This window comes from Populus nigra, chromosome 8 (assembly GCF_951802175.1).
Source record: "Populus nigra chromosome 8, ddPopNigr1.1, whole genome shotgun sequence".
In the NCBI taxonomy this organism is placed as follows: domain Eukaryota; kingdom Viridiplantae; phylum Streptophyta; class Magnoliopsida; order Malpighiales; family Salicaceae; genus Populus; species Populus nigra.
The window spans coordinates 15,258,570-15,279,712 of NC_084859.1; the positions used below are offsets into that span (position 1 = coordinate 15,258,570).

At 35.5% G+C, this 21,143-nt stretch overlaps 3 protein-coding genes and 1 pseudogene across 4 annotated transcripts; 2 read left to right on the plus strand and 2 right to left on the minus strand.

The window, feature by feature from the left end:
• The first annotated feature begins 1,210 nt into the window (after positions 1-1,210).
• Positions 1,211-4,448, plus strand: LOC133701747 (probable polygalacturonase). Its single transcript, XM_062125809.1, has 6 exons — positions 1,211-1,296; positions 1,511-1,843; positions 2,912-3,032; positions 3,113-3,287; positions 3,412-3,482; positions 3,644-4,448. Exons 1-6 carry the CDS (start codon positions 1,264-1,266, stop codon positions 4,348-4,350), a joined length of 1,440 nt encoding a protein of 479 aa, XP_061981793.1. The 5' UTR covers positions 1,211-1,263; the 3' UTR covers positions 4,351-4,448.
• A 321-nt stretch (positions 4,449-4,769) lies between these two features.
• On the minus strand, positions 4,770-9,202 carry LOC133701748 (mitogen-activated protein kinase homolog MMK2-like). Its single transcript, XM_062125811.1, has 6 exons — positions 8,793-9,202; positions 7,827-7,956; positions 7,522-7,659; positions 6,242-6,574; positions 5,424-5,607; positions 4,770-5,308 (listed from the first exon to the last, which is right to left on the minus strand). Exons 1-6 carry the CDS (start codon positions 9,005-9,007, stop codon positions 5,136-5,138), a joined length of 1,173 nt encoding a protein of 390 aa, XP_061981795.1. The 5' UTR covers positions 9,008-9,202; the 3' UTR covers positions 4,770-5,135.
• Positions 9,203-12,480: 3,278 nt separating this feature from the next.
• LOC133701292 (heat shock protein 83-like) lies at positions 12,481-15,616 on the plus strand (annotated as a pseudogene).
• A 2,675-nt stretch (positions 15,617-18,291) lies between these two features.
• LOC133701201 (transcription factor MYB46-like) lies at positions 18,292-20,651 on the minus strand. 2 transcript variants are annotated; one of them, XM_062125035.1, is made up of 4 exons: positions 20,403-20,651; positions 20,122-20,251; positions 18,814-19,442; positions 18,292-18,711 (listed from the first exon to the last, which is right to left on the minus strand). In XM_062125035.1, exons 1-4 carry the CDS (start codon positions 20,533-20,535, stop codon positions 18,677-18,679), a joined length of 927 nt encoding a protein of 308 aa, XP_061981019.1. In that variant the 5' UTR covers positions 20,536-20,651; the 3' UTR covers positions 18,292-18,676. The 2 variants fall into 2 exon arrangements, with proteins under 2 accessions (XP_061981019.1, XP_061981018.1); XM_062125034.1 differs by having other exon boundaries at positions 18,292-19,442.
• Positions 20,652-21,143: the final 492 nt, after the last annotated feature.

Below are 21,143 nucleotides of genomic sequence, written 5' to 3' on the forward strand. Positions count from 1 at the left end.
CAGAGGACCAACTATGATTCCCCAGAAGCTCAAATGAGACGCACCCAAAACCACTCAATCACCCCCCCAAATGCGTCCTAGATAAAAATTAAAAAAACTAATGTCATCTCGTGAAAAATTAACTAAAATTTAATGCAACTATACCAGAAAAACATTATTTTAAAAACAATCATGTAATCAGGTATATTATAGATAAGACTTATATCTAATTATTAATTTTTCTAGACTGAATAAATCAGGAGAATAATAACCCATTAAAAATTCATAAATAAAAAACAATTTGATGTTCCATAACATGCCATGCACACGATAAAAAAACAAAAAATAAATTACTCATAACTTGTCACAAGAAACAACTAATTTTTTTCGGATAAATATTATTCCAATTCATGATAAAAAAAACTTATAATATACGGTACACATAACCCTTTTATTTTTTTTTAATTGAATTATTGGTCACCAATCATAAGGATTGAAGGTACATGTATTAGATGAAAGCACACAAACCAGCCACATTTCTCCTAGAAATCAGATTACTTTTATAGAGGCTCGTCGTCACTAAGAACATTATCTCCACGCAGTTCAAAACTACAGGTAGCAAGTTCATTGGCTGCTCTACCATGTATATAAACATGCTCATATTCGTTCAAAACTATATAAACTGCCTTGAATTTCAAGGTAAGTCATCTTTAACCTCTCTATCTTCGTCCTCTAATTAGCATGTATAATTCTCTCTATAACCATCTTCTTTAAATTTTATAAATGCACACGCAACATATTCTCTAAGGCTTCATTCCTCTTACACTAGTGCTAATTTAAAGCACCAGAGAGTCTTCTAAGCTCAACGAGGAACTACTAGTTTCCCAACCTTCTAATCCATCCACCAGCCTCAGAAAGAATCGGATCTCAGTAGGGTTTTTCATGAACTTGCTCCTATAATTTTGATTAAGGCGAAATCACGTCCATATTTAATGGATGACTTGCAGGCTTTCCATGGTTGCATGTACTTTGAAGCTAAACAAAGTGACATTTTCTTTCTTAGAAGACTCCTCTTGTAGTTTTCTATTACACAAGAAGAAAATGAAGTTTTGAATTTTAAGCAAACTGACCAGGGCTAGAATTGTAATTTCCCATGTTTGATCCACAACGATAAAAAATAACTGTTTACGGTTAATATCCGTGAGTCACATTGAGTATATATATTGCACAGATAGCCCATCTGTCTCTGCAATAATAAACCGAAGGACCTGGTTTTCAGCACCAATGGAGTTGTGGACAAGTGCAAGAAGATCTAAGGTAAAAAAATTTTGGAATCATGAAAACAATGAAAGCATCTTCACATTTTAAAGCATCTTCTCAACTTTCAACACCTTGCTGTTCTTAGGATCATGTTCTGAGACGTCAGTTATATATCCTTTTGCTCTGCTTATAGATGAAAGAGAAATAAAAATCTCATTTCCATGCATGATTTTCCTGACCAGGCTTTCATATTCTTGAATTAAATGAACAGGTGATTGGTGTCAGAGTAGTACTTGTTTATTTGGTACTGTTATGTACAATTGGTGTTGAGAGCAGAAAATCTTCGAAGTGGGATTGTTTTGAGTATGCAGCTGTAAGTTGCAGGGCTCATAGTGCATCAGTGTCAGATTTTGGGGGTGTTGGAGATGGAACAGCAGTAAACACAGAGGCTTTTCAAGCTGCAATTGATCATTTGAGCCAGTTCTCATCAGAAGGTGGATCCTTACTCTATGTTCCTCCAGGAAGATGGTTGACTGGGAGTTTCAATCTCACTAGTTATTTCACTCTCTATCTTGACAAAGACGCTGTTCTGCTCGGTTCTCAGGTTAGAATTTGTCAAGTTTCTTAATTATTTTTTAATGTAAATTGAACTTGCTGATTTCCTCTTTCTTTCCTTTATTCTATTTACCTAGTAGCCCTTTCTTCAGTTCTTGCTCGAGATCGGTCTCCGAATATAAATTTGTTTGGATGCCTAGAAGATGCTCTCCTCTTTCCTCCCGTGGCCCATAAGAGAAATAACTTAGTTCTTCATTCTTGCCAGAAATTTGGTTTAATTACTAATTCGTTCTTCTCCATTATGATGTTATTTTTCATAAAGAGGAAAGAAAAAAGGGGGTCTCCATGAAATGGTGGTTGAAAGTAGTTTAGTTAGATAAATGGACCAACTTTCCTAGGCTGCTATGGTCCAGTAACTACCAGTAGAAACTTATGCAATAAATATTGTGGGCCTAAATTGGAAAGTGCACCTTGAAGGAGCCTGATTGAAGATTATCGGCTTCACAAGCTAGACAGGTCCACTCTGTGTCCATATGATTTTGTTGTGTTTGATATGTTTGGCGAGTAAAGGTGACTGGGTATGAGAGGTGGAACAAAAATGGAACTATGACAGTGGACAAATTAAGATTGCTTTTATATATCATATCCCTTGCCTGCAACAAACACCAATACAAGTATGAAGTTGTATTATGATATCTTGTTCAGTCTTGTAGATTGGGGGGGGGTTGGTGAGGTAAGAAAGATATAGCACGGTCATAGAGACTTCTTTGAAATATGAACAATTTAGGTTAATTAATATGAGTTCCATCAGGTTAAGATTCTTATATATCCAATACCAGAGAAACAAAAATGAAAAAAACATCTGGTTTATGCATTAATTTCCAGTTTTACTCAGAAAGCTGGCAAAGCTCTTTTAATTCCACTGCTGGTGCTTGCAAATATTATAAATTTATCCTAATATAGCAATGATGTATCAATATTTCCATCTTAGTTAGAGAGTCCCCTAAGTACTACCCAAGTTAGAAGATGCCTTTAGCTATTTGTTGAAAGGTATGGGGAGCCACCACCCTTTACAAATGATAAATTAATTTTTCCTGCATTTTGAACATTTCATCAGGATGAAAGTGAATATCCACTGATTGAGCCCCTGCCATCCTATGGTAGAGGAAGAGATGCAGATGGTGCAAGGTTTAGCAGTCTTATTTTTGGAAACAACCTCACAGATGTTGTAATAACTGGTATAATATTAATAACTCCTTTTCTAAAGTAAAAAGGAAAGTATTTCACATATTGACTATGGACATATTCGGCTTTACAGGCGCCAATGGCACAATCGATGGTCAGGGTGAACTCTGGTGGACAAAATTCCGTGCCGGGGAGCTGAATCACACCAGGCCTTACCTGATAGAAATCATGTTCTCTACTAACATTCAAATATCCAATCTTACATTGATCAATTCCCCATCATGGAATGTTCATCCTGTTTATTGCAGGTATTTCTCCTTGTGCATGGTTGTTACTAGTAGTTGCATGCTTCGCTCTTACTTCTCTGGTGTTGATACTTCCCTTAATTATTCCGTTGGAAGAATGTGTATTGATATATTAAATGCAATGCAGCAATGTTGTAGTTCAAGGCTTGACAATTCTTGCACCTGTGAGATCTCCAAACACTGATGGGATCAACCCAGGTAAACATGGAGAGATTGAATTTGCTTCTATAGAGTATAAAGCGAGAACAGTTTTTCATACTTGGTACTTTTTCATAAAACTGAAAAGAATGCCAGAATGTCATTCTGAAATTCTGAACATGCATGTGACGGTTGAGTTATTGGTTCTGTAACTTCTTCAGATTCTTGCACAAACACCAAAATTCAGGACTGTTACATTGTGTCCGGAGATGATTGTGTGGCTGTTAAGAGTGGCTGGGATGAGTATGGTATTGCTTTTGGGATGCCTACCAAGCAAGTTGTCATCAGAAGGCTGACATGCATTTCACCGACCAGCGCAGTGATTGCACTAGGGAGCGAGATGTCTGGGGGGATTGAGGATGTTCGGGCAGAAGACATCACAGCTATTGATTCAGAATCAGGTGTTAGAATCAAAACTGCTGTAGGAAGAGGAGGTTATGTAAAAGACATATATGTAAGAGGGATGACATTGAAAACAATGAAATGGGTCTTTTGGATGACAGGAAATTATGGTTCTCATCCTGACAACAACTACGATCCCAATGCAATTCCTGTGATTCAGAATATCAATTATCGTGATGTGGTTGCCGAGAATGTGACAATGGCAGCTAGATTAGAGGGCATAGCTGGTGATCCCTTCACTGGAATCTGCATATCTAATGTGACCATTGGACTTGCACGGAATCGAAAGAAACTTCAGTGGAACTGCTCTGATGTTGCAGGGATTACAAGTGAAGTGACCCCAAAACCTTGTGATCTGTTATCAGATCAGGGACCAGGAAATATTGGAGCATGCAATTATCCAGAAGATAACCTGCCAATTGAGAATATGGAGGTTCAGACGTGCTCTTCCATGTTGGTGACATGAAATAGTTTCCTGTACATTGGAATGTGTTTTCCGTTGGTTCTAATGGTATTATAGTGTGATTTATATAGCAAACAAAATTTGGTTATTGAGATGATAAATGACATATCCATGGAAACTGTCAGGCTGCACAAGTAAATCAACCTAATGGTAAAAGACAAACGGTATTCCAAGCACTCAATTTGAAATTCCATGGAATTTATATAATGATTGCATAAATAATTGCAGCTTCGCTATATTTCTATTTTCCTTTAGATGTCTTGTTAAACCATTCACTGAAAAAGAAAGTACCAGTCCTACGAGAAAAGCACATCTACAAAATTTAAGCACTCAACACCAGCTTGCTCTGCAGCAAGTTTTCAACACCCAAGTTCACTAAGAAACCAGCAAACATCAGCATGGTTTACAAAACACGGCAAAAATGAAAAACAAACACTTTTTATTAACATCTCAATTTTATTGGAGAATCATAAAGGGGAAAAAATAGATACTGGATCCATCATATGATCATACAACACATGATCCTTGCTTTGCTCCTTAGATCAAATTCCCAAATTCTAGTACTCACGATAATCAACTCTACTTTTTACAATGCACTTCAGGCATTAACATTTTATATAAGCACCCAAATGTGTCAGAAGTTATGCTAACTTCGTGATCATTAAATAAGTTCAGCTTTTAGGTTCTAAGAATGTGGTGTTCGTATTCTCGAGAAAATGATGAATGGAGGACCTTACGAAGAAGCAATTCCATTTCCCAACATCTTTCTGCAGCATAATCCTTTTCTCCTAACAGGGTAGATCCGGATTGAACTTCACTGATTCCCTCCAGATCAGCTCTTTGATGTGCTCTTCAGTACATGATGGGTGCTCAAAATCAAAATGAAAAGGCCTGGGGCAGACAGGCTCATCATTGATGTCATGGAGAGATGACAAGTATGAGTGACAAAGAGCCTCATCGACTGCAAACACATGAAGAAGCGTGACCATCTAAGAGTGAAGGAAAAAACAAAAAGGGCTCGAACTACAAGCCACTGCTTAAAAATGTCTCAAGTAAAATTTGAACTGTCTTTATACCAGTGATGCGGTTATTGGGATCAAACACAAGCATTTTCTCCAGTAGATCAACAGCTCCTGGAGACATATTGGGAAACCTAGCTGAGAAATTTTGCCTTTTGTATTGTGGAAGCTGTCTAACATATCTTCGGGCATTATTACTTCGCAGAAAACCAAGGCTAGCATCATCAGGTGAACCTATCAACTTTAAACAAAAATAAAAGGAATGAATTGATGGTTGTTAGTGAACACTAAATAAATAAACAAGTTCTCTTCCTCAGTTTTGTCACAATTAAAACAATCAAGAGATATGTGCTGTTCTTTTCTGGAATAAGAATTTAGCAGCACCACAGGCTAGCATCATCAGTGCATGTCATGATGTCTCCAACACCATGTCAAAAACCAATCATCTGTTTTCTTTACAGACAATGCAATCAAATATCTTACAGGCGATGCAATCAAATATCTTGAGATGTGTGACTATTTGCAAGCCACCACGCATATAGAACACTGATGGTATGTCTAAATCGACACATCCATTACTAATCAATCTAACAAGAGAGTAAACATCAACTAGTATATATAAATTACTAGCCTCATGTTCACTAGTGGTATGAAGGTCACTTAACAAAACCATTATGGCAAGCTATACTCAAAGCAGGATTTCTAGGAAGGAAATATAGAGGAGTGAGGAGGTGGCAGGGGCTGAGGGGGGTACTAAACCAGACTGGCCTTCCATCCAGTATGACTGAACCACGGATCCTATATCATAGAGTGCATAAAAGGTGTAAAGGAAGATGCAGCAAAAATTAACTACACATGAGGCCCAAAAGGCATACCTCTGTAATAAGCCTCAGCTGATGAACATAATCTTTCCCTGGAAATAAAGGTTCTCTGGTCATAATCTCACCAAGTATGCAACCAACAGACCAAATGTCAATTGCGGCAGTGTACTCTGAGCAATTAAGGAGCAACTCCGGTGCTCTGTACCAACGAGTGACCACATACTCAGTCATGAAATCTGTTTCAGATGTTGTCCTTGCCAACCCAAAGTCTCCAATTTTAAGGTCACAATTTGAATTGAGAAGCAAATTGCTGGGCTTTAGATCACGATGCAGAACATTGGCTGAGTGTACATATTTCAATCCTCGCAATAACTGATACAAGAAGTACTGCAAAAGGTTCATTGAGAAGCTATTAATCCCATATGCAATGTCAAAGTCAATTTTATTCAAGCAAGTCATGACATATTAACTCAAATTTTACAACATAAAAATTCCAGATTTTGACATGGGTAATGTCCCAGTACACAAGTTCAACATTTTGACAAATGACTGTTCAAATATCGTATTGTCACAGTAAAATTGGACATTATGAATGTGCTTTAATTTCTCTAAACTTTAGAGTACTTTTACCGACAACATCTATTTAAGCTGGCATTCTTGTTAGTTACTCTGGACTGAAGAGTCAATAACGTTGTTATTTGAGTTCATTAGCTATTTTATCATTGCATACACTAAGCAACAGGAAGAAACAAAAGAAACTGGTTTATGTACATCAGTTAGTCAATGCAAGCATTCATTTACCTTTTGCAAAGAAGCGCTAGAAAGAGAAATGGAAGCCTAAATTTATACAGATTATGAGTTATGCTGCTTTAAGATTCTAAATTTTCAATTGTTCTCATCAATTTTCTTCACAAGAGAGCCAAGCACTTCATACTGTTATGATATTTAGTTGATGCAAGCATTCATTCATCTTTTTGCATAGAAGCTCCAGAAAGGGAAGTGGAAGCCTATATTATACAGATTATAAGTTATCATGGCTGTTTGAGATTCTAAATATGGAATTGTTCTCATTAAATTTCTTCGCAACAAAGTCAAGCACTTCAAACTGCAATGAGTTGAGGGATAAAATCCCCAAGTTTTAGTAATCATTATGGTACCATTTATTTCCTTTCTTGCTGCTATGATCTTTATTGAAAGAAAATTTGAATTATATGATTCCAAGTTGTGATCGGAGAATCTAATAAGACAACAAGCAAGCACATAGATAAGCTATCAAGTTTTTCACTAAAAAAGTCACAAGGTATAAGGCCTAAACATTGTTCTTGGTGCCATACCTGACAATGATCATCATTCAGTGCTTGATCAGAACGAATAATCTGATGAAGATCAGTGTCCATTAATTCATAAACAATGTAGACATCATTGAAGGCCTCCTTTTTGGGTGGCCGTGTTATGTCCCTGATAGCAATAACCTGCAGAAAAGAAAGAAATGGAAATCTAAACACACGAGGCATATGGAAGAGTGATGAATGTAGAACCACTAGTGAACACAATAATATAGGTAAAAGAGAGAGAAGTGATGAGGCATATGTGACCAACAAGTATCATGAATTTAACCCTAGGTAAATTACATGCTTACATTTTCATGATCCATGTGTCGGAGAAGCATAATTTCCCTCAGTGTCCTTTTAGCATCTATTCTGTTGTCAAATGCATTACCAATCTTCTTTATAGCAACTTCCTCATGCGTATCTGAATTCACAGCAGCACTGAAAAGAGCATGCACAATAAGAAGTTAAGAACCACTCTTCCCACCACTCAATATACTGGTCTCATGAATGGAGGACATGAAGAAATCTTTCTGAGAAGTGGAGGAACAAGAAAGTATACTTGACTTATGTTCCAGCCACGAAAAATATAACATATATAGAAACAATGCCTTAAGGATATGAAAAAACGCAATATAGTCACCGATAAGTATAAATGGAACTGGCAACTCCTACATGGTATGAACGTGAAACTTAATGACAACTCATCATGATCCCAGAGAAACAAATTGAAACTATCATGAGAAAAATGCAACGGATTCTCTCAAGATCTTTAATAAAGCACAAAATTATACATTAGGTACTACTTATTTTTGGGAACTATTTGCCTCTCTTTCCTCCGTGGAAAGTCTTGATCTTTCTGGAAAACACAAAGAGTTATACCGGCCTGAGAAAAAACTTAAATAACCTATTAAAGAAAGTAACATCGATAACCCACAAGCAACAGCTGTGTGCATGAGATAAATTAACAAACAAAAATTCAGCAAATGTACCCCAAGTTTCAAATTCAGCAACATGAATCACAGATTGAATAAAAGAAGCATATTTATGAAATAAAAAAGAAGTTCAATTGATCAATTAAAGAAAGCTTCGATAGCCATGGAAGTGACGACCAAAAGAACCCAATAACAAAAAGATAACTGAAAACCCTCCAAAACCCATTTCCCATATAGGTTAAAAACCGCAATTGAAAGATCAAAACGGAGGAGGTTATATATCAAATCACACCATGAAAGAATGAGTAAAATCCCAAAAACCCAGAAACAGAAAACACTTACCAGACAATGCCATAAGCACCACGACCAATAGGTCTAATAGGAGGGACATACTTGCTAGAAACCTCAAACAAGTTACCATAAACATTATACTGAACATAACGACCTCCATGAGTTAAGACTCCTTTTATTTTACTTCCATGGTGATGACCAGCTCCTCCTCCCTCTGATGTTGAACCAGAGCTGCTAGACTCTTTAGTGGTATTAATAGCAGCCATAAAGCCAAGCTTCTCTCTCGCAAAATCTCTTCTTTTCCCTTTGTGTTCAGTCTTCTTTTTCAGAGTAGAAGAAGAAAAAAAATGGAAAGTTTCGTTGTTGCGTAGTTGAATAAAAAGCAGGGAGCTTTCTTGGGAGGTTTGAGTGTCCGTGAAATGAAGCTGACCTTTTCTTTTCTAACGTTCAAACTTTTTTTTCCTATGAAAAAGAAAGAAAATGGAACTTTTGAATGGTTTGATTTACTACGTTTTAACACCCAGCCGCCTCGCAGCCAGTCATAGCATGCCACTTGTCCATGGATTTTAATACCTCATTTCAAGATCTTAACATTTTTTTATTATTAAAAACATTTATTATTTATGAGAGGCCATACTATGCTTTTAGCCTTTCTGTTTTTTCGTCCTGTTTAAGAGATCTTTGGATCATTTCTTTTTATATCAAAAAAAAAAAAAAAACAGACAATACATGATCATATATCATTTAGAAGAAAATATTATGCCCTCTAAATTTTAAACTTGCGACAGCATTACACCTACATATTAACCACTAAACAACAATATGAAGCTGTAAATTAAATTATTTAAAAGAACTATTAACCTGGTTTATTTATCATTGTAAAATAATTAGACGTACGCGTCATGTTGAGTGGATAAATCATTTTATTTCATGTATTTGAAGCTGAATTAACAATGGAGTGAAGAAAATCTGTGAGTAAAAATATGCAATTCCGATTGCCCATTAATTGGTCAGTTTTTTAAAATTATGTACCGTAAAGAAAATAATGTACAATAATTATTGTAGACAAGTCATTAATTCCTTATCTTCACCTTCGTTATAGTTTCTAAGCAAGACCAAGAAGTATATATAGTCTCTCTTAAATGAATAAGATGGTCAGATTTTATATGCTCTTCTTTCGTTGACCAAAAACATTTTTGAGGTTGCAAAAACAACACTTAATTGTACTTCGGAGACCAGGTAGAATGCATTACCAGACAAGTGTGTGTGTGTATATTAACAAATTGGAGTTCATCAATGGCGGTCCGTTGTCTTGGTCATAGATATGTGGTCACCAGAGCCTCTTCAGTAATTACTTTAAGAAAACTGTACATGTGCGTGCTCTAGAAAGTGTCAAAGCAAATCCACAGATCGATCTACCAGTAATAAACTCGCTGCTTTATGGATTTGGTGGTTGCGGGCTCATGGGATTTATGTGCATTTGCCTCTCAATCCCTCACGCCCTGGTTTCTTTTTTACTTGGCAGGTGTAGCATGATAGCAATTTCTATTGCTTTGCTCGCCTATCTTTGTCCAGATTCTCAGCATTTCCTCCGTATTTTGATGCCGATATAGCAATTAATGAGAAGGGCGAAAACACAAAAAAAAAATAAAAAATAAAAAAATCGTCCTTTTGGGCATTCATTGCTCGGTTGCCTTCACCGGATAATGCAGATAGCGTAAGAGAATTTGAAATATGAGATCAACCCTTGTAATTGTCAATCTCGTAAGCTGTTAAAAAACTTCAGATAAATTTAGCTCAACTGGGCTTTCTTGGTTGATAATCTTGGGCGGTGTAATTACCTGGGAAAAAATAAAAAAACACTCCAGTGGCTTAGCAATCAAAATTGAATAAGAAAAGTAAAACATTGAGGGAAAAATTGAAAGAAAAAAAAATAAAAAAAAAGAATAAAAAAAGAAGATTTAAAAGAATAGAGATCAAAATTAGATAAATAAAATAAAATAAAATATTGAGGGACCAATTGAAAGAAGAAAATAAATTAAGAAAAGTAAAAAAAAATTAAAAGAATGGGGACTCTTTAAAAAAATTAAATCTGGGAAAAAATTGAAATGATATAATTAAAAACAAAATAAAATCAAATTGAAATTGATAAAATTGAAAAATATTATTTAAAAGAAATTCCAAAATAAAAAAGACAAATAAAAAATTAATTATAATTAAAAAAATAAAATAAATAATAGGACAATCTTGATCTTTAGATAAGGTAACATGAATTTCAAGATGTAGTGAGATAAAATAAAGAGAGGAAAAAAAAATCAACCACCGTGATTTAAGCAAACATGCAGCCTCTACGAGCTTCTCCTCCACTATATGCTTCGAATGATATGGCAATTGAGAAACTTTGATCGTCGCATGAATTGATTGGAGGGCGAGTGAAGTCTACTTGCTGCCATGTGCCCCGTGCGTACCAGCAACCTTTTTTTATTATTATTATTATTTATAAAAATACTATTTTTCCTTTAATTCAAATAAAATATAAAAAAAATCATAAAAAAATACTAAAATATCATTTGACTGATCCTTTTAACTTTCTTGACTTTAAGATCAATGAAGCGATTTATGAAAAACCAAAATTACATAAAAACCGACCCACGAACAAAAAGCGAGTATAAATCCAAATCATTACAAGTTAACAAAATATAAATTTAGATAGTTTATTAAAAAGGTTTTATTGAACTTTTGATGAGTATCAGCAAGAGAAGAGGATGAGTGGGAAAAGTGTAAATTTATATTTTATTACACACCAAGAATCCATAAGACATTGTTTATTGACTCTCTCTTGAAAAAGATAAGCTAGAGAAATTGATGGAGAGGAGAATATGTTGGGTGGGGGATGGAAAACACTATTTCAAATACCATGAATATTTTTGTGTTTTAAAAGAATTATTTTTTTTTATTTTTTTGTTTTAAAATATTTTTTGTGTTTTTAAATTGTTTTAATGTGATGATGTTAAAAATAAATTTAAAAAAATAAAAAAATTATTTTAATATATTTTATAATAAAATACATTTTAAAAAATAATAGTTGTAAATATGCTGTTCTTTTTTCTTTTTAGAATTATCACTTATTAAAGCTACATTTTTCACAGTTTTTTTTTTTTTTAGTTTAATGTGAGTGTCCGGGTTAGCTTGCGTGTACCTCGACTAATCCCACGGGTTCTGAAGTTAACGACCATGTAAGTCTTCAGTGGCTATCATATGAGCAACTACAGGGCTCGAACCTAAAACTACAGAGAAAACAAACTTTTTAATTTTAAATTCTTACCACTGAATCTTCATCTAAATGCACAAAATTTTATATAGTTGGGTAGTGGGTACAAATGGCTTATCTTTCACCTAATCGTCAAGTCAAAAGTATCATTATTTAAAGACTGCTGCACAGAACCTAGTTTTGAGAGCCTGTAAAAACCCAACGAGAAATGGAAAAGGAGAATAATTACTGCAATGAGATTGAGACGAAAGAGGTCTGCTCTGGGCAGGCTGAGGATCTTGAATTTATAATGGCCTTGGACCATGGATTGGTGCTTAAGCTAAGCCCATTACAACTTTCTAAAACTGTAAGGAGATTCAACATTCTGGAAAGCAGATCCAGAAAAGAAAAAAACACAGTCTCAGCTCACCAGCGATTGATTGGACTCAACATCTTACCGAAATTGAGACACAAATCATTGGGCCAAGAAGCACCGAAACCTTAATTTTGTCTTTTCAACCAGCTGATTCCAAAACACAATGAGTTTTTCCAAAGGAAAGGAAAGAGGTGTTTCCAAACCCGGGAACATGAATTCCAAAACTGAAACCATCAGAACTCCTTTCTCTCTTACAGACATGCAAATATTAAGCACCGCTTTATGTTTCCTCTCTACCTTTCAAGAATTATCATCCAAAATCCAAGAAACCACTCTACTCCATCACCAACTAAAGCGACCTACTTGCCGCAAAGTCGTATATTTCTTGTTTTTTTTATTTTTTATTATATATATTTATTGGGTTTTGTAGAATCATCAAATGGCAGACGTGAAGATGGAAGACACTGAGCTGTTTGCGTTCCAGGCTGAGATAAATCAGCTTCTCGGTCTTATAATCAATACTTTTTTATAGCAACAAGGAAATCTTCCTTCGTGAACTCATTAGCAATGCTTCTGATGTAAGTGAATGACTCTAAATCTCTCCTTTCTTTGTTGTTCTTACAACCATGTTTTGTTGTTCCTGGAGAAAAGAATTGCTAACTAACAGGAGTCAAGAAAACAGAATTTTTTTGTGGGTGTTAGGAATTTTTTTTTATTATTATTAATTAAGACCTCTTGATGCTAAGTTTTCTCTATTTTCTTGGTAGAAGGAGGGGAGAAAAAGGAGGGATGGGGATTTTGGATTCCGAGATTAATGAATTATTTGAGTAATTTGTTGTTTTAATTCTAGGCACCGGACAGGATAAGATTTGAGAGCTTGACAGCTAAGAGCAAGCTTGTCCCTGACAAGGTTAACAAGAGCCTGCCTATTATTGACAGCGGAGCTGGCATGACTAAAGCAGGTAAATGTTAAATTACACAAATGTTGAATTTGAAACTTGTTCTGTTCTTGTCTTTGTATGGTCAGCTTTAATAGAACCGGTAATTGTGATCTTAGATTTGGTGAACAATCTGGGTACAATTGCAAGGTCCGGAACAAAGGAATTCATGGAGGTATTACAGGCTGGGGCTGATGTGAGCATTATTGGACAATTCGGAGTTGGTTTTTACTCCGCCTTCCTTGTTGCTGACAAGGTGATTGTGACCACTAAGCAGAATTATGATGATCAGTATCTTTGGGAGTCTCAAGCTGGAGAACCTTTGGGTAGAGGAACAAAAGTCACTCTAAGAGAATTCTGGATAACAGAGTGGTTAACAAGATTGAGATTTTATTCAATCCAGGATAGCAGAGTGGTTAACAAGAATGAGATTTTAGTCTTAGAAGCTTTATATTCGGTGTTTGGTCGTGGATTCTATATTTAAAACCATGATAGTTTGAGAGCTCAAGCCTCAAATTTTTTTTGTTGAATACATGTCTTGTTGAAATGTGGTTTAAATCTATACATTTTCTTTCCTTGTAACGATATCAATTCAATTTGTCCTCCCTAGTGCAGTTGGAGTAATTGGGAGTGAAGGACATTGTGAGAAAGCACTCTGAATTCATTAGCTACCCAATTTACATGTGGACTGAGAAGACTATTGAGAAAGAGGTTAATGATGATGAAGATGAAGAGACCAAAAAAGAAGAGGAAGGTGATGTGGAGGATGTTGATGAGAACAAAGAAAAGGATTCCAAGAAGAAGAAGAAGAAGATAAAAGAAGTGATCCATGAATGGGAACTCATCAACAAACAGAAACCTATTTGATTGCGCAAGCCTGAGGAAGTCAGCAAGGAGGAATATGCCTCCTTCTACAAGAGCCTCACCAATGATTGGGAGGATCCTCTTCCTTTTTGTTCCCAAAAGAGCTCCATTTGATCTCTTCGACACAAGGAAGAAAATGAACAACATCAAACTTTATGTTAGGAGGATATTCATTATGGACAACTGTGAAGAGTTCATTCCTGAATATCTAGGATTTATAAAGAGTGTTGTGGATTCTGATGATCTGCCACTCAACATTTCTCGTAAAATGCTGCAGCAGAACAAGATCATGAAGGTGATCAGGAAGAATTTGGTGAAGAAGAGTATTGAGATGTTCAATGAGATAGCTGAGAATAAAGAAGACTACAACAAATTCTATGATGCTTTCTCTAAGAACATTAAATTGGGTATCCATGAAGATAGCCAAAACGGAACCAAGCTTGCCGACTTGCTGAGGCACTACTCTACCAAGAGTGGTGATGAGATGACCAGTTTGAAGGACTATGTTACAAGAATGAAAGAGGGACAGAAATACATATACTACATCACTGGTGAGAGCAAGAAAGCAGTCGAGAACTCTTCATTCCTTGAGAAGCTCAAGAGGAAAGGGTATGAAGTTCTTTTCATGGTGGATGCCATTGATACATGTTGTGTCACAATTGAAGGAGTATGATGGCAAGAAGCTAGTGTCAGCGACCAAGGAAGGGCTGACAGTTGAAGATGACGAGGAGGAGAGAAGGAAGAAAGAAGATAAGCAGCAGTCTTTTGAGAACTTGTGCAAGACAATCAAGGAAATCCTTGGAGACAGGGTGGAGAAAGTAGTGATATCTGATCGGCTTGTGGACTCTCCTTGCTGTTTGGTTACAGGTGAATATGGATGGAGTGCTAACATGGAAAGGATCGTGAAAGCTCAAGCTTTGACCCATGTCTAGCAAGAAGTTATGGAGACCAACCGAGACAATCCGATCATGGAGGAACTGAGAAAGAGAGCCGATGCGGATAAGAATGACAAATCAGTAAAGGACTTGGTGCTTTTGCTCTATGAGACAGCCCTGTTGACTTCTGGGTTCAGTCTCGACGATCCTAACACATTTTCGGCAAGGATTCACAGGATGCTGAAGTTGGGTCTGAGCATTGATGAAGATGAGACCGGCGGAGAGGACGCGTAAATGCCAGCATTGGAGGAAGAAGCAAAAGAGGAGAGCAAGACGGAAGAAGTTGACTAAAGTATAACAGCCAATGGCATCAGACAAAAAGCATGATCCAGTAGTAATGTCGGTGTCTTTTTAGTGAGTTTCTGTTTCTGTTTCCCTTTGGAGTGTGGTTCTGTTGCGTTTTGGATTCAGGTTTCCCTGTTTTGCTTTCTTTTCTTGTTTAGAGTTGTAGCAAGCTTCCTTTCTTCTATGTAAACACTTTGCAATCCAAGTTCTGCATGCGTTAATTAGCATCATCATTAGTAAGAAACCATCTACCGCAGACAGTATACTGTATCTTGTGGAGCTCAGCAAGTCAAAATGACTCAATTTTCTGACCTTTTATTTTTTGGCCAGATTTTTAGGCAGAAACACTGTCTGGAGCAAGAACGATTTCTTCCATGATCTTTTCACGGTAAAATTTCCTTATCGATTCCAAAATGTCAACAGAGTTTAATATTATCAGCTATAGATTCATTAATTTGTTCATCATTGTGGCCTTTTTTTAGGTAGGCTGAATTCTGTAATCAAACAAGCTGTTATCAATTAAAATCTTTGACAAATATAAGATAGTATTTAAGGTTTAATATATATGTGAATTGAAAATGTAAAAGTATATAGAACATGGAATCTAAAATAATTTAAAATTAAATCAGTTCGGACTCATAATTAATTTAATTTCCAAACAAGTCAAGGTTCAATTGAATAGATGGTATTCTAAGTAATTATGTCTAATTCGGTTAATAATTTCTTGTGTTTGTACAATTCTAGAAACAAGCTAGGGTATGCTCATGCTTCATATATACCACTAACAAATTATATTTATTCGTAAAACAAAATCATAAAATTCAATTGAATAGATGCTAACCAGATACTTGATAGAATTGAAAAACTTTGTTTTCAACATTCTTAAAATTACAGCAAAATCTCATATATAATGCAGCTGAATCACATAAAATATAGTCGAAGTTGTGCGGGGATATGGAGAAAAACTCATAGCTTGCATGGTCATCATTTTGATCTCTTACACTTGTTTTCAAATGGAAAAATGCTAGGCAACTCATCATTTTTCATAGAAGTAGGTGGTAAAATCAACACTATCTTTCAACCATAAATAAACTCAAAATAACAAATATTACTAGTCTTGTCACCAAAAACTAGCAAAACCACTGCGGTTAGCCATTATTGTGCAACGACAACCACTTGGTACTAGATAGTCGGGAATAATATACATGGAAAAGACAAGAAGTTTTTGTCATTTATCAGTAAAAAATAAAATAAGAATTGCCACATAATATTAATGTTTTTTAGAACAATGATCAATGATAGTAAACAAAATTATAATATAAGATATAAATTTAAATTAAGTATATGAAAGTAACATACAAAGTGTAATTTATAAAAAGTAGGTGTGAAAAATATTGATGCATTCAAACTATATAATGTTTTTAATAATTGACCCTATTTTATTTTATTTTACATGTGGCGTGTGTGTTTATAGTGTTAATTTAATTGCTTCAGGAAGAGGAAAAGGTCCCAGTATAACAAAGACACTTATAGGGATTAAGAGAAGGGTGGGATGAGATGAGACTCTTTATGCTTTCATATGAAAAAAGTGAGCTTAAAAAACAACATACCAACTCAAACTCTCTAAAGAAAAAGAAGCTAGTGAATAAGAGAAATTAAAAATCTAAAACAATAATATATTTCAATTAAAACTAATAAAATCATATCAGTCATTAAATTTAAAATTAAAGGTGTACTAGTACTAGGTTAGCATGATCTATCATGTTATATCAAACATGACTTGAGCTCCTGTTCCTGAAATAAGTGACCCTTAATTACAAATTAATTATGAAGAGTCTTAATTGTTTTGTGCGAGCCAAACCCCAACAAAAAAGACTCAAGATTTCTCATCGGGCCAGTGATGCATGCTAGTTCAGAGGTAAGATGCTTTCATTAAAGTGCCTTAATTTAGTAAGAACTGTTTTTTTTAAAAAAGAAAAAGTTGCTAGTTGCAGAAATGACTCTAAGCATTTAATTACTACTACCAACGATGATCATTAGTAAAACTGCCCTAGGATATGATTATCAATGTTGTTGTTGCATTATTGTTACATAATCATTACTGTTAAGAGATGTTGCGATTTTGTCACACTGATTAAAGAGACTGAACATGGGAGAAAGTGATGATGAAAAGACATTGAAGATTGAGAAGCATGACCTCCTACCATGTAGATTAATGAGCCATGCAACAGAAAACATGACATAGAGCTGGTATATGTAACAGGGCCGCAACAGTTGGAGGGTGCATGATAACGTTTTTCCCTTTAACACAAGGAATTTATATCAGGACAACCATGGTTATAATGAAAGTTATCATTTGACAGAGAACAAACAGGACGACGTCATCATTAGCTTCATAAACATCAACAGCACTTAATTACGCTCCTTTACGTACTATGTATGTGTAGAAAGATGTCCGATCAAACGGTGTATTCGTATAATCGATTTGGTTAATGGTTTTCATGTATAAAACATGTCACTTGATCATCTACCACCATGAATTAAGCAAAACATTATTAATTAATTAATTATATTCACGATGTTAGTGCTTAATTAATGCAGATCCGTTAGAGATATCCTTATAAGCTCATGAATCCTAAGCCATCAGCTCGATGCAGGATGAGATGATATCCTTAATCATAAATTCCTTAAAACACAAGTTATTATATCCCAGATTATTTTTACAAGCCATTCCCCTTAAATATCTTTCAGTATCTTAATTTTGAATTAAGGCGCCACCAAAGAAGAAGGTATTTTTCACTGCCATTATACTCCTTAATTAATTCTTGGATTAGAAAGACCGCCATGATCTTGGTTGGATAGCTTACCTCGAGAGTATCGTCAAGATTAAAAAAAAAAACACTCAACATTCAATGATCGATCCCATAATCATTTCTTAAGTTACATTTCAGCATTTGGTATGCCCTCCTTTAACTTTTTTTTTTTCTTTTTTCAATGTATCAGCTTGTCACAAGAAAGATATACACGAAGTCCATTAGAACTGTTATTCAAAATTCTTGAAAAAGTGAAAGAAAAAAAAATCACTCGTTGACATCACCATAATCATGATCAAACTCTGCTGGGGTTTGTTGCGTTGCCATTATTCTTTCCTCTGCAAACGCCTAGAAAACAAGATTACATGCATCCTTATGCAGTTATCTGTTTTCATTGCCTCAATTCTCACAATCTCACCTGTGGGAGTTAAAAGGCGGGGTAGAAATGAAAGAAAAGAAATCAACAAGCTGTCTTCAAAAGCCTGAAGCCCTGGACCATTCTGAAAGCTCTATAAAAAGATGAAGAGGGAAGAGAGATGAGAGGCAGTTTTCACCATTATAAATATCTTATAGAGATGAAGGGAAAGAAGAGAGTGTAGCAGCTCCCATACTTGATGAAGTTGGTGCAATTTCTTCTCCACCAAGTGGTCCTTCAACATTATCCCAAAAAAGAAAGTTTGAGCATTGTTGGGATTCCACCCATTCAATATTCAACTCTTGCCTTTGTAAGCATTCCAATGATATCTCTCCTTCGTCATTCATGCTACAGGATTGCATCTCAATAGGCACCATGTTATCCATGTTGTCAATCAATGGAGGCAAGTAATTTGTATCCATTCCAATACTAAAAGTTGCTTGGGGGGGCAGTACTGCTTGAACATGATGGTGCTGGCTTGAATTCCAAGTTTCAGTGTTTAAGCTTGCCGAATCATGAAAAAGCTCCCCACGTACACTACTATCCACAATTCCATCAAGTGAGGCAGTACTGGTGTCAAACATAAATAAGGGAGCTGAAGACGAAAATAGGGTTTCTTGAACTTGTGGCCTTGTCAAATCTTGATGACCTAAATCTAGTTGGTTTGAGGTATAATTTATATTTGAATGATCAGTACTGGTAGTTGCATTGGTTATTGTTGCAGGTGCTGAAGGCTTTCGTATCTTCTTTTTAATCCAAGAATTCCAATAGTTCTTTATCTCATTGTCTGTTCTTCCAGGCAAGTGACTTGCAATATGAGCCCATCTACAATTGATCAACCATGCATATAAAAACTTAATTACCACAAAACTAGCTAGTGACTAATCATAGATTACAAAACAACAGACAAAGCAATTAATCAATTAGCTAACTTGTCTGGATTTAGAGAAGCAAGGAATTTGTAGCAAAAGTACTAACATGATTTGATAAAATATCTTACAGAAAGAGAAGGGGAAAGACAACGTTACGGTGTTGAGTTAGTGCTGTGCATAGCATAGACAGGCATTAATTTCCAACTGAAAACCTATGTTACAACTTCTGACATTGCTTTCTCAACGTCTCCCGTAATGCAGTTGATAGGTGCTTATAGAACTACTTAAACATTAATTAATTATGTGGTTGCTTCTAGCTAGCTTATCTTTTGAATATATATATATAGAAACGCATGTCAAAACTTACTTTTCAAGTTTCCATTAAAAACAGAATAAAGAATGAATTTCCCCCATAAGCTCCCCAAGAGAGAGAGAGAGAGCGAGAGGAAGTCTCAAGATTATTTTAGAGCACTTAATTGTCCTATTCTTTTTTGAAAAACCGTAAGAAGTAAGAACTTATATACTTGATTGCAAGTGCATTCTATGAGGCCCAGCTTAAAATTATTAATCTCTATGTAATATATTAAACTTGTAATTGCAAATGCCAGTTTTATGTAGTTTATTGTAAAAACCTGTTTCCAACAACACCATGAAGGCTAATTATCAACTTCTCCTCCTCTGGAGTAAATCTTCCTCTTCTTATATCTGGCCTCAAGTAATTAATCCATCTCAAACGACAACTCTTGCCACATCTTTGAAGCCCTAAAATGTTCAACCAGAAAAGAGAGAAATCATTCACTAATTATACCTATATCAAACAAGAAATTATACAGAGCTTAATTACCGGGGAAAACTAAACAAAGAAGAAGGACAAGAAACAAGTGGTTGAAAACAGGAATAGAGAGGCAAGTACCAGCTTTCTCAGGAACCTCACTCCAACATCCATAGCCATGTGTAGTGATATATCTGATGAGCTTTTCATCTTCTTCAGGTGACCAAAGTCCTCTCTTAACCTTTTGCTGGTTGCAGCAAGAATGGTGACCCATATTATGATATATCTGATCTTATTGATCCCTTCTTCCTCTTTTGTTTCTTTGAGTTTGGTTTCTTTGATTAGAGAGTTAGAGCAGTAGGTTATTTCTGGGGCTAGGCAAGAACTATTGGCCACTCTCTTCCCCATTTAAAAGTAACACGAGCACAAAGGGAGCCGACATGGATCGAAAAAAAGATGGGGTCCATGCAAAGGGACCCAGATATTCATCTAACCCTAAAATGACATTTCATCAGCTATTATTTCTCATTCTCTCAAGGTTGGGGTCTGTGTTTTACTATTTTCTACGTAGAGTTAAGACTTAAGATTGTATTACGTAACCAAAATTCACGTATCCTAAAAGCACTGCTGGTTGTTTCACAGACCTAGCTATTTCTTTCTTTCTCTCTCAAGGAAAGATTTTGTAATATCCCCTTGGCATTGTCCCGTCATCTAATCCCCAATTATAGTGTGACACATTAGGGGAATGATCAAGAGATACATGAACCTTTGGAGAAACCATTTAAACGTTAAGTGAGCACTGTAATTTTTTATTTTTTAATTTCAAGGAGTGTGATCGATGATGATGATGATATGTAAGTTTCAAGTAGAGGGGTAGGTTTT

Coding starts and splice junctions, on each gene's coding strand:
- LOC133701747 (XM_062125809.1), top strand. CDS start 1,264: ATGGAGTTGTGGACAAGTGCAAGAAGATCTAAG. Junction 1,844..2,911: donor CTGTTCTGCTCGGTTCTCAG/GTTAGAATTTGT, acceptor ACATTTCATCAG/GATGAAAGTGAATATCCACT. Junction 3,483..3,643: donor CACTGATGGGATCAACCCAG/GTAAACATGGAG, acceptor TAACTTCTTCAG/ATTCTTGCACAAACACCAAA.
- LOC133701748 (XM_062125811.1), bottom strand. CDS start 9,007: ATGGCTGCTATTAATACCACTAAAGAGTCTAGCAGCTCTGGTTCAACA. Junction 6,575..7,521: donor TGAATGATGATCATTGTCAG/GTATGGCACCAA, acceptor AACCTTTTGCAG/TACTTCTTGTATCAGTTATT. Junction 5,608..6,241: donor AGCTGAGGCTTATTACAGAG/GTATGCCTTTTG, acceptor TTTTGTTTAAAG/TTGATAGGTTCACCTGATGA.
- LOC133701201 (XM_062125034.1), bottom strand. CDS start 20,535: ATGGGTCACCATTCTTGCTGCAACCAGCAAAAGGTTAAGAGAGGACTT. Junction 20,252..20,402: donor TGAGGTTCCTGAGAAAGCTG/GTACTTGCCTCT, acceptor TGAACATTTTAG/GGCTTCAAAGATGTGGCAAG. Junction 19,443..20,121: donor CATGGTGTTGTTGGAAACAG/GTTTTTACAATA, acceptor GATCAATTGTAG/ATGGGCTCATATTGCAAGTC.